The sequence below is a fragment of the Anoplophora glabripennis genome, unplaced genomic scaffold, assembly GCF_000390285.2.
Source record: "Anoplophora glabripennis isolate ALB-LARVAE unplaced genomic scaffold, Agla_2.0 scaffold212, whole genome shotgun sequence".
Taxonomy (NCBI): Eukaryota; Metazoa; Arthropoda; class Insecta; order Coleoptera; family Cerambycidae; genus Anoplophora; species Anoplophora glabripennis.
Window position 1 is genome coordinate 79,192 of NW_019416424.1, and position 12,829 is coordinate 92,020.

General features: G+C 32.8%; 1 protein-coding gene across 1 annotated transcript; it reads right to left on the bottom strand.

Annotated features, from left to right (window-relative positions):
* Positions 1-1,055: 1,055 nt before the first annotated feature.
* Positions 1,056-9,298, bottom strand: LOC108909746 (solute carrier family 12 member 8). Its single transcript, XM_018714157.1, has 9 exons — positions 8,782-9,298; positions 8,502-8,682; positions 8,074-8,219; positions 7,754-7,988; positions 5,153-5,589; positions 4,806-5,093; positions 4,602-4,739; positions 1,958-2,136; positions 1,056-1,856 (listed from the first exon to the last, which is right to left on the bottom strand). Exons 1-9 carry the CDS (start codon positions 8,971-8,973, stop codon positions 1,694-1,696), a joined length of 1,959 nt encoding a protein of 652 aa, XP_018569673.1. The 5' UTR covers positions 8,974-9,298; the 3' UTR covers positions 1,056-1,693.
* Positions 9,299-12,829: the final 3,531 nt, after the last annotated feature.

The window sequence follows — 12,829 nt, forward strand, 5'->3', positions numbered from 1 at the left end:
ATTTCAAGATCAAAGTAAAGAAAAGACCTGAATTCGGGGATAGCTTAGCCCTATAAGGTCACCTGGAAATCAAGTCAAGGTCATTTCATTTGACTTAATCTCAATTCAAGCCCTGCAGGTAACCTTATAAGGCTAAGTTATCCCCAATTCAGGTTCAGCGATCCCAAAAGCATTGTACCTACTGGTCAAAATTCATTACATGCCTCAGTTCTTGAATCCATCAACTTGAAACTTCGTGAAGCTTACTCAGGCCTCCAGCCAAAATCACATACTTCCCCCCTCTTTATCTCTGAAACTATACATAGGATCACTTTGGGCCCATGACAGTTTTTGATCAGAAAGTCAAAAACTATAACATACTGCAATTTAAGCAAAATTGACTGGGACCCATTTTCCATCGATTTTGTGCGGGGTACTTTCAATCAATTTGTTACAAGCATACCAAAGATTTTGTAAATAATATGATTTTAACAACCGACCAATACGGCCCTATACAGTGAAAATGGTAAGACTTAGCACCCTTGCTTTATAAGGCAAATCTGAATTATTTATTTCTATTTGTGGTTAAAGCTTGATTCACTCGAACTGAAACACCCTGTATACATAATACATTTAGAATTACCCTGATTTACATCATTTCGTCATTTTATACTTGTTTGTCGACGTAATGAATTAATGATGTGTTTAAGTATGCGGAAAGCTAAAAACAGTAACTTCACATAAATAAGATTTTATTAATAAAATTACTGAATTGCAAAAATATGGTTCATTTACATCACTTTTTTTTGTTACATCTACATATATTTTACTGGTAATATTATAAGTCTTACTTAATAATTTAAAGCAACAAAATTAGCTGTTATATAATGTGTGGGACTTTTCAGAAACTGTAATCCTGTTAATCTGAACAGTACGATTATTGCTCTTGTCGCTCGAAAAGTGGAGTTTATACTAAAAATTTTTCAACGAGATTTTAATATGTTAAATTATAGTCTTTCCGATCTCAATTGAAGACCAAAGAGCTAGACAGTATGTACGAGTACCAGGTTCGGTCGCTACGCAGCAACTCGGCATTGAAATATTTGAAAAACTTGTTCCCATATTTATTTAGCCATACCCATATACAGGTCTGGTCGAACTAAACGTGGAGGTGGTAGAAACGTATATACACACAGTTGGAGAATGCGTGTGCGGGCAAACGGTGCACAAGCTGCACTGGGCGACCGGCATAAATTTCAGTTGTTGATAAATTTTCATATATTTATTGTTGATTATTTTGTCCATTTCTTTAAAATCCAAAGACACGTTCTTAGATTGCAGTTTCCAAAAAGTTATATTCATTCATTTGGCAATAATTAGTATTAATCTAAAGTTACACGAAGCAGTTTACTGATATGTATGGCAAAAAAGAATTTTAATTATTTCACAAGTGTGAAGTCAAAAAATCCAATTTTATAAAAATTATTTAAATATATTAGTGACAAATTTTATTATAATTTAGGAATGCTATAATTATTTCTTAAGCTGTTTTTTATCTCAAGTATTTAAACAATGTTAACTCCCGAACAGATAATATAATCTCCGTAATGATAAAATCTGAGAAAATCATATATCGGCACAAGTAGTATTTTTCCTTTGCAAGACTTATAATACTGTAACGGTCGACATAAGTCGTCGTCTGCTTTAAATTTAATCAGTCATCAATGCTGACCGTATGGCCTTGAACTGTGGCAGACTGATGATATCTCCTTCGGTTTGCGAAGTCTACATTGTCTTCGTTTAGTTGAGACGATGTCAAGTCAACTCCTGGATATGACGGAGTTACAACAATTTGTTCATAATCCGTTACTCGTTTTCTAAAAAAGATATACAAATATAAAGATAATAAACCTGAAATATGATAGGATCATATAAAGGTGATTTTTTTTTGTACTGATGTACCGATTGCACAACTTACCCCATACATCTCAAGAAGACTACTTTCAGCCATTTAAAGAATCGAAATTCCGATGCTAATCCTGGTTTAACTGCAGGGTTAGCCGTGCCGATGTATAACCAAACTAGGAATACAACACTAATACAAGCAAAGGCATACACCCAGTTTACTAAGAACATAATCAGTATTTTCAGCACTGCCTGCAAAAAAAAAACATTTTTTTCCTGTTTAAAAATTCTGCAGAACAATTTATATACATTTTGCCATAAAAAGTATCCAGAATTCGTCAATAAAACACGATATATTCAATTAATCATAATTTAAAGCAATACACTTTTTCCAAGGACAACCCAGTCATCCCGGTATGGACTTGTACTCCTCCAGCGATTTTTGTTTTATGGCTTTTATCAACTCGAAGTATGTTCTATGACGTGCTAGTTTAAATTTGGGAAAGGGGAAATAGTCAGCAGGGGCCATATTTGATCAAAAATTCATTCACAATTATCGCTTTCTGATGAAAATCGAAGAATTGTCCTTCCATAACGCCTAGATAATATTCGTTGCTGACTGTTTCTCCATCGGGATGGAATTCTGCGTGGACAAGCTTGTTGGCTCATTTGCATATCAAACTCGTAAACCCATGTCTCATCACCCGTTATGGTGCATTGCATGAATGTCGAATTAGTTCGTCCAAGCATGTCTTCAGCAACACGTGCGATGCTCTTGAGATTTTTTCCTATGCTTTAGCCATGATCTGTCTCGTAATTTATACTCGAATGGACATTGGACGAGTCCGGTATTGGTAGACCAGTCCACCTGTTGTAGAATCGACGGCGGCGCGCTGATCGTCAAAGCAAACCTGTATTGGTCCACTAGATCGTAAATAATTTTGTGCATGGTATTCTATAATTAGATTGGTGTCGAACGCGGTTCACTTGGCTTTGCCAGTGCAGTGGAGTAGGGATGTCGGAAATGCAATAAAGTATCGATATTTTTTGAAAATATCAATATCGATATTGATATTTTTATTAAAAAATATCGATATATCGGTATGATTTGACAGAGAATATTTATTGGCGCTCAAAAAATTAGTTTATTTGGCCTAATCTACTTCAATCATCTTACATAGATAAATACTAATCAATAGACATCATTTTTAATAAATCAAGAATAACGATAAAAAATATTAATTATTTATTAATCAAACCAATATTTATCTGATACAGACATTGATTATTGATTGATTGTTTGAGAACTAGGTAGGTACTCAAGTGCAGAAATACGCGCGCGTTGAGGTTATAATAAATAAGTCAATCATGGTAATAATACGGACAGACAGTTGAAATTGGCAGACAGAGTTGCCAACTTAAAAACCAACTGAAGTACCAAATTAAAAAGCAGCAAATCGAGTCGACCAAAAACAAAAAAACCATAAAATGTAATTTGTTAAAAAAAATTTTAGTATAAAAAGTATTCCTTTTTAGGATTTTTAATCAAAAAAAGTACTTATAAATGTTTATCGATCTGAAAAAAATATCGATTCTTATACCTTTTGGATAGTTGGAATTATATATCGATACATCGATATATCGAAACATTAAATATCGCTCAAAAATATCGATACATCGAAAAAATAACATCGATATATCGATGTATTGATATTTTTCCGACATCCCTACAGTGGAGAGCAATAACCCGGGAAAATCCTCAAATAGTCGAGCCGGTTTTTGTCGAAAGTGTCGAAACAAACTCAGAGTATAAAAACGAAGATTTACACGTAAAAAATCAACGTATTATTTTAAATATATATGAATGTTTGAAAAGAGAAAATAGTGAACAATGTGATAAAGAAGTTAGGAAACGGATTAGCAAATTAACGAAGATATCAAAAACGACAATTTATCGCGTAATTAAAGAAGGATTAATCACGGTACAAAGAGGAAACGCAAAAATACAAAATTAAAAAATATTGACGATTTTACCAAATATGTAATAAGGCGCACAATTTATAATATGTATAAAGAAAATAAAGTTCCTATATTAAACATGATTCAAGATAAATTAAGCGATTATCCTGATTATAATTATAATGTGGTTTTAAACATAAAAAACTTGACAATCGTATGGTAATTATAGAATCACGACGTATAGTTGCACTTCTGGAAGATTATTTACAAAAAATTAGAGAATATCGTCAACTAAATAGGAATATAGCTTGAAATATAGTATATCTAGATGAGACGGTAAAATTTTTCTGGACGCCTATGGATTCTGTAGAGTTTACGAGTTAAATGTTTTTATGCGGTTCCAACTGATATCGTAATGACTATACCATTTGTATGCTTGAGTTTATGATAAAAACTGAATTATCGGACGTCTTTCCCAACATTTTCAACTAGTCGGCACAAGAAACTTCATTGGTAGAAGAAAACTTTAGGCAGACATGATCCATATTAAAAATCACGGAACAAAATTTAGGTGGACTAACAAAATTAATAGCTGTAAACGAACTACTTGACAGATCGCGCTCATTCGTCACGTCAGTGCCACCAACTTTTCATCAAAAAAGAAAATTAAATCTACTTTGCACATAATTTTTAAATAACAAATTCCGGATACTTTTTTGACAGAATGTACTAGGTTAAGTATTTTCTGGGTTACTTACTCCAAAAAGTGACAGCCATCGATTGCATAAATTTGAATACCAATTTTTCTGTTTCGAATGGATGTGATTTTTAGGTGCTATGGGTGTGGTTTCACTATTTTCGTCTGGACTACTGAGAGAGTTAGAACTAGATTCTCCCTAAAGTTAAAATATACAATTAAAAATTTTCTCGTTAAATGATCAACTGTTAAAAATGATACGTACATTTGCAATCTTATGCCTTGTGCGTTCTGGAAATAATCTATCCAAATCGTTGTCAGTGCTAACGGAAGTTTGTTGGACCCTAGGCCTGTGAAATCTTTGTTCCCTATGATGTTGTATATCAAAAGTTTGTGCGAGTGCAAAATACGAGTAATCGATACAAGCGTATGTTAATAAATAAGGCATCGTTACGATCGGTGCTAAAGTATTGATTCCACCGATGAATATGAATGTAAAAGTCACAAAAGCTACTACAGCCATCGAATACAGTGGAACTTTATTTGGTCCTCTCTGAAAAATATGACGCGTTAATACACACAACATTGCCGAAAAAAAATTGTATTATTTACCCCCATGCCCAATATACCAATTCCTGGAATAACATTTTCTAAAGCAATAGACTGCAAAACTCTTGGAGTGCCGTACATGGCACCCAGGCAACTAGACATAGATGAAACGTATAATCCCGCTAGTAACAGTACTCGTATAGCAGACACCCTCGCAGCAATCAAAAAATCAGTTAGCAGTGCATCTCTCGTACATGTGGCTCCAAGAAAAATGATGAAAACGAGATATAAAAATGTTCCAGTGCTTAATGCAGCTAGTGTCCCATTAGGGATGTTGGTAGATGGCGCTCTTAGATCACCGCTCATGTTAATTCCTGAGAGAATTCCTGTTATCGTTGGAAAAAATACCCCGAAAACTGTAAACCAGCTGTAACCCTCGTGATAATTTGACCATAAGTTGTCATTTATAATTCCCGACAGCCATCCTTTAAAACCATTTTCTGCAATATAAAGAATGTTCCACATTATTTACTCACAAATACAAACAAATAGCAATGTTTTATTTCAATAGCTACTGATCAATATAATTATTTATTTATTTATGACACACAGGGTGTCCCGCTTAAATGTGATAGAAGTCTGTAGCTTCTTCATTTTTTGACCGATTTAAAATTTTTTTTTTTTAGAATGTAGAATAAAAAAACTCTTCCTAACTGTAATGCCGCTATTTTCATGAAAGCAATACACGGCCAACTAGGACGCGTTTCTTTGACGTCAAAACGGCTAATTGGTATTAGCGATTTTTTTTTCAAAAAAACAAATTACATATTCTCATTCAGCATCCCTTAAAATGTTTTATCACCAAGTTTCAAGAAATTCGATACATCTTCAGACGAACACTAGTTGGCCCTGTATTGCATTAATAAAAAGTATCACAGTTCGATAGTTATTTTATCCTACATTCCATAAAAAAATTTTTGAAATCGGCTAAAAAATAAAGAAGTTACAGGCTTGTATTACATTTCGCAACATCATGGACTGCTCGCCTGAAGATGTATCGATTTTGATGAAACAGTGGTAAGACGTTTTAAGGGATGCTGAATGAGAATACATAATCTGTTTTTTGGGAAAAAAAAATCGCTAATACCAATCAGTTATTTTGATGTCAAGAAAACACGTCCTAGTTGGCTGTGAATTGCATTAATAAAAACAGCAATATCACAGTTAGATAGTTTTTTTAGCCCACTTTCCAAAATAAAAATTTTTGAAATCGACCATAAAATAAAAGTTACAGGCTTGTATCACATTTAAGCGCGACACCCTGTATACAATCCTAGAAATTATACTTCAGTGCCAATCAGCAATGTCTCTAAGTTTACAAATAAGGGCATCTATACTCGGCAGCCGAAATTATAAAGAGTGACTAATACATAATATAAAAACACTATTACCATAATGCGTATAAAATATAAAATGATTTCTATACGGTTCAATATTATTTATTTTTGTGCCGCTCGCCATGCACATCGGTAGAATCTATAATCGTGTATAGACTGAGTTACACTTAACGTCGATCTATACTTTATCTCTGTCTTTTGCACTTGGTAGGGAATAGGGAAATGCTTTTTTAGTGGGTGTAAACGGACTTGATTTGCCCGACCTGAGAAACGTCATAGCATAAGCGTAGACGAGGGGTCTAATTCCATGGCTATAATAAATTTATAAATTAAAAAAACACAACTGGGACGTTTTAAAATGCTGTAATAATTAAAATTGATCAAAGTGCCGGTTATAGCAAACCGTAAAAAATATTAGATGTTATGTTTTATTATGTTTTTTCAATATTTTCTATATCTTGTTGCCTTTTTCGCAGACACGTCAATGGATTTTCGTTCCCGGCATGCTTCATCCCCCTTACTAGTCCAAGAGTTAGCGATGAATCACTATCCATAATTTTGGCCGTCGAGTATAATTTAAGTCATTTATACAAAAGAGAATATTTAAATATATTTGTTCGCGGGGCAAGTGAAATAAATTAGTACATATTTCGAATATGCAGCGACGGAACATAAAAATGTATGTTTTCCAATATGTGATGACAGTTAATTTTATTATTTTAAAGTTGGTATAAAAACATACAGGAAATCTTTGAAATACAAACATTTTAAAAATCTCTGAATACCCTTAATATCATTTTTATGCGCTGTATACGAAGGGTTCCAGATAACCAAAACACATTCTAATTTGCAATTCCATAAAATAAAGCCTAGTTTATTATACTCAACAGCAACTAATGGGCTGCAAAATAAAGTTTAGAGTAATTTACATTACTTTTGGTTACTCTAGTTATTAAGTAAATAATTTACTTATGTTAAGTGGAAGCTGATTTTTTTCATACCAGGACATTAAAGATGTTAAATCTTTTTGAAATTTAATTAGATCGTTATTACTGTAAACTGAAGTGAATAATTTTAAATCAACTGCATGTAATATTGATTCACAACATAATTTAGAGGCAACATCATTAATATAAATATTAAATAGCAATGGTCCTAATACAGAGCCTTGAGGCACTCTAGAAGAAGCAACAATGTTTATAAACACATAAAATTTTATAGTTAATTAGACTCTAGGAAAACTAAATGAATATAACTTAAAACATACCTTCGTCTGTATGGACGAAACTTCCCACCATAAAATCAAGGCCAGCTAGAAGTAATATGAGGAGCAAAATAAACTGCAGTTTTATAACCCATTTAACTCCCGCTACATTTATGACACTGAGTAATAAGACAGCTGCCATTGCTATCAGTCGAACTGCCCATGGAGAATGACCAAATCCGATTAATTCCGCCATGGATTCACCGAAACCCAAAACATTTAAAGCACAACCTACTGCCTGAAAATGATTTTACCCAATTAAGAAAATAAAATTTAATAAAAATATATTTTTTGATGTATAAACAAATTAACGAGACTTTTACCTGTCCGAAGCAGTAAAGTAAACCAAGAGATCCTCCAAATCTAGATCCTAACGTATGTGCAATGACAAAGTATACACCTCCGCTTTCAATTCGACATCTTTCGCAAATGCCCACAGCTGAGAGTACCGATATTAAAGCGATGAATACTAAAAACCAAACAGAAATCCATTTTAATAATCCTCAACTTCCCGATTAATTAGGCTTTCAAAGTAACTCATTTTTCACACGAGTATCAAGTACTGTAACCATAGAAAAAGTGTTGCGATTATAGCCAGTCAAATTTTACTAACTGCATTAGCTATATTTTTAATACCGTATTATTACTACTTTCACACTAATGCTAATAACCGTGTTTAGTCAGTTTAAAAAATTTGACTAGTTATCAAGCGTGGAACACACGGTAAGTGAAGAACACGCTGTGTATCTACCTGTAGATAAAACTATGATAATAGCACTAATAATTCCAGCTTGACCAACTATCCATCCTGATCGTAAAAACACAATAACACCAAAAATATTAATTAAGCAAGATGTAAATACACCATCCCAAGTCCCAAACAAAACTGGTTGGGATATAAAAAAATTTGATTTCCACCAAGGTGCATCTCCCTAAAGCAAAAACTGTTATATATTATGTGTTGTTTACAACTGAACCTTATCAGTGTGTTAGTTACAGTAACAGATGTTTTTTTGTGTATTAAGGAATACCTGCTCTTCGGCAAATAATTCGTTGGCCCCTGAAGCCTGATGTCCACCTGCACCATAATCATTTGATAAATCTACGAAGCCACTTGTGTTTGCTCTAACTCTTTGTGCGGTTTCATTTCCCAAACCATATCTTGACCAGTTTATATCTTTGTTTCTATTTTGGTCTCTAGTACTGCTACCGTTTTCTTCCATCGTTTAACCAGACAGCCTCACAACCAGTAATGAAAATTTCAAATAAACATACCCCTTTTCTTAAATTTTGCATGTATCAAAAATATTTACTGTTATCCCAAATATTACAAATCTTGATAGATTGAAGTTTGAAATGTGGTTTACTTTTATCTGTAAATTTAGTTTCTTATCTCCTTATCTAATGTTATTATAAGAATCTTATACGTCACGTTGAAAACATTTTTCTTAAATATATTTATATACAGATATTAATTACATATTGATGACAAGGTATAAATACCCAGTAACAGGATAAGTGTCAGTCAAACACATCATCACAACATCATAGCTGAAATTAGTCAATTTAAAAATGGCAACAGGCAACTTCAGAAATAACTGCTACCAACTAAAACAGAACGTAGGTTCAGTTCATGGATCCAGTGAAATAAGTGCCTTAATACCAAGTGAAATGGAGCATACCGGAGTAACGTGGATACACTCACTGTGCACAAATTCTTGTAAATAAATAAGTATACTGTTCTGGTTGCCTTATGGGATACCACTTTGTATATTTTTATTAAAAATATTCGTGCCAGTAACAATACCAAATTATTTCACAACTTCTCAACAAATATTCTTTGGGACTTTTGAGTGTTATCGTCCAAACAGATCTTTAGGTCCAACGCCAACGAGTAACATGCCTTACACGCTCCTTCTCCTTCTCAGGCATTTGAAACCAATGGTCTACCTCTATTCTCGCCGACAGCTGTGTTCACACATGCGCACCAGTTAGAGAACCTATATGCAAGGGCGACATTTTGAATTCATCATTTAATTGTCGGAAACTATGAATTTTTAAAACTTGTGTCGAATGTGCGGTTTTAGTGAAAGTAGTGATGGGAATAATCGACTAATTTTGTTAATCGAGTTATCGGTAATCGAGTACTTCTAATAATCGAGTGATCACTCGAGATACGAGATATTGGTCGTTTTCATCCCAGCGGCGCACAAATATGTTTGTATTNTGTTCACACATGCGCACCAGTTAGAGAACCTATATGCAAGGGCGACATTTTGAATTCATCATTTAATTGTCGGAAACTATGAATTTTTAAAACTTGTGTTGAATGTGCGGTTTTAGTGAAAGTGTTTAGTGTGTGTGTAATACTTTTACGGTGTTAAGAACTATGCTAGACATTGATTGTGCCTATGGCGTCTGGAAAAAAGTTACCGATTTTTTACAAGTAAGTAAAAAGTAGTTCTCAATCCATCTACTTTGTAATTACTTTTTATGGGCGTAGTTAATACGGAATGAAATGATTTTTATTTTGAATTTACAAGAAACTGGTAACATTTACTTTGATATGACTTGTTGCATTTGTAGTTAAATACAGTAGCGACTGCGCGTCACAGGTTATCTCCTTGTAAAAAAGTAGGGATATTTTTTCAAATAGAGAACCACAGACGCTCTCTACATATAGCGAGGTCTGAAGTCACTGACTGTACAGATAATTGAAATTTTTAAAATGTCACATTTGTACAAATATCTCGAAAAATGTCAAACGTAGATCGATGATATCGATCGATATAATTGTGACGGCCTGTGGCGGAGATACTGAGAGGCCCTACCACTGAGAATCTTAGAATTTCGTCACAGAACTTTGTTTTGGAAATTCGAAATTCGATAGTCATCATAAGTATTTGCATAATTGTGAAAATAGCTGTGTTTTAGTTAACCGAGACTCGAGCTATTCTCAATGCTGGTAGGTTAAGTAAATGAGGTTAGCTCAGCTAATTAAAACGGCGAATTTTTAATATTCTATAGGGATTTTTGGAAAATATAATCAGATCAGATATTTCGTTAAGAGGAGCGTTTTTGTGTGTAATTTTAAATGAATTTATAGCAGTCTTTTGAGGAATTATTTATTGAGTACCTATTCTTATAAAATTCACGACAAAACAGGAAAGGTACCTACATTCCGATATTTACACGAGTGCCCATATGTTCCGTGATTTTTCACTGCGAAAAATTAAAGGGGTCCTTGTATTTCAACATTTTTATAGTGTAGACAGATTTTCTTGTTCTGTCATTGTCTTACTAAAAGTGCGATTTCTTGTCTATAGAACGTCAGCCTTGAAATCGTAAAACAACTGTTAGTGATCCACCCGATCTCAGATAATATTTTCTGAAAACTCGTATACGTATATTCGTATAAAATTAATTCAGGATTCTAACTTCTATAAGATCTTAGAGTGTGTTGAAAAATTAACGTGTGCTATTGGTAACACTGGTAAAAAATCAATTTAATTGCTGTGCCCCTAAATAATTAAATTGCGGTTATGGATGTATTTGTTACATATTTAAATAATATAATAGTAAATTTATTTTTTGCATAAAAAGTATTTGATTTATCGGAAGTGATTAAAACTGTTACTGGCGTCATCTTTGGATTAGTTGAAGTATGTAATGGCCATGTAAAGTGTGCTGCATAAACGTAAGGAGTTCTATTAATCAGATGTTTTTTTACAAGCAGATGAAATTTTAAAATTAAAGTAATATATGTATATGCGATAATCTAAAAATAATTGATTGCAATAAATCTAATTACTGTTAATATTCAGAATATTATTTATAAATAAAATGTTTCACTATTAAAAATGTACTATGCATAAAAATAAATTGCTAAATGAAAATCGTATTATCTACAGAATGTAAATTTATTCAAAATGTAATTTTAATGACAAAATGTTATGTGTAATTGGGTTTTTGTGATTTTTATTTTCAAATTTGTTTAAAATATTGGTTTCGCATCATTTGTGCATATTTCATCATTTACCTCCTTCCAAATAAATAAAAAAAATGTTTTATCGATGCAATGCTCTATAAGCCTTATTGTGCAAAAATATGTCATAATTATATTTTAAGTAAGTAGATATTAGTACTTCCTGCACGTATTGAAATTTAAATGTTTTCTTTCATTTTTTTCTTATTCATTGTCATTTTGTTTGTGTCGCGTTTTTAATGGATCTTTAAGTTAAGTTTCGCTAAATCTTTTCCACTCCAATTTATTATCATTCTCTATTATATAGATATCAAAATTTATGATAAGAAATCAATCTCTTTATAATTCGGCAGTCAGTAATGGTCTCATATTTTGAATTATTTATAGCTTCTACTATTAAACGAAGAACACATCTAAAAGCAGCTTAAAGTATTCTATTCTAATTCACATTTGGTGTCCAGAGGAATATAACAGTGTCATTTATAAACTTCTATATGGCTTTAATGTATACTTCGGCATTCACATGTCAAAATCGTTTGATATATGGGAATTGCATATCGCAGTAGCGAGGAATCATTTAATGGTACATTTTTATTTTGTGTCCTCGGTCTCTATAAAGTCGTAGTCTTGATCCTAGTAAATTAATCATCTTTGAAAGGGACTTCACCTTCACCACCAACTTCCCGTTTCACCAAAGCAAACACTAAATTCCTAACTTTAAATATGTAAAAAAGGTATAGTTTTATTTTATTGTTTTACCTAACTATATTTACGATATATTGAAATCGTTTTCTGTTTTTTTTCTATAATAATAAACTAAATGTGACAATTGAGTGCTCTAAGTTTTGCGATATATCTTGATAGTTTTCGATTACCACCGGGTAAGCCATTTAAGAGCAAAGCTCTGGAATTTGATGTCATCAACTAGCATGATATATGGGGCTATATTTTACTCAGAGACATAGGACTTTAGCGAAGATGATATCTTCTGCTTCCGTTCGTAGCGCTCCTCCTTAGCTTGTACTTGGTTATTTACTGTGCCTGCAATCTTATTTATAATTTATATTGATATTACTCCCTATCGCGCCCAAAAC

Excerpts from the sequence above, each read along its gene's own strand:
- LOC108909746 (XM_018714157.1), bottom strand. The coding sequence starts at position 8,973 with ATGGAAGAAAACGGTAGCAGTACTAGAGACCAAAATAGAAACAAAGAT. Across the intron at positions 4,740-4,805 it reads CAAGGCATAAGATTGCAAAT|GGAGAATCTAGTTCTAACTC; the intron begins GTACGTATCATT and ends TTTTAACTTTAG. Across the intron at positions 1,857-1,957 it reads GTCTTCTTGAGATGTATGGG|AAAACGAGTAACGGATTATG; the intron begins GTAAGTTGTGCA and ends TATCTTTTTTAG.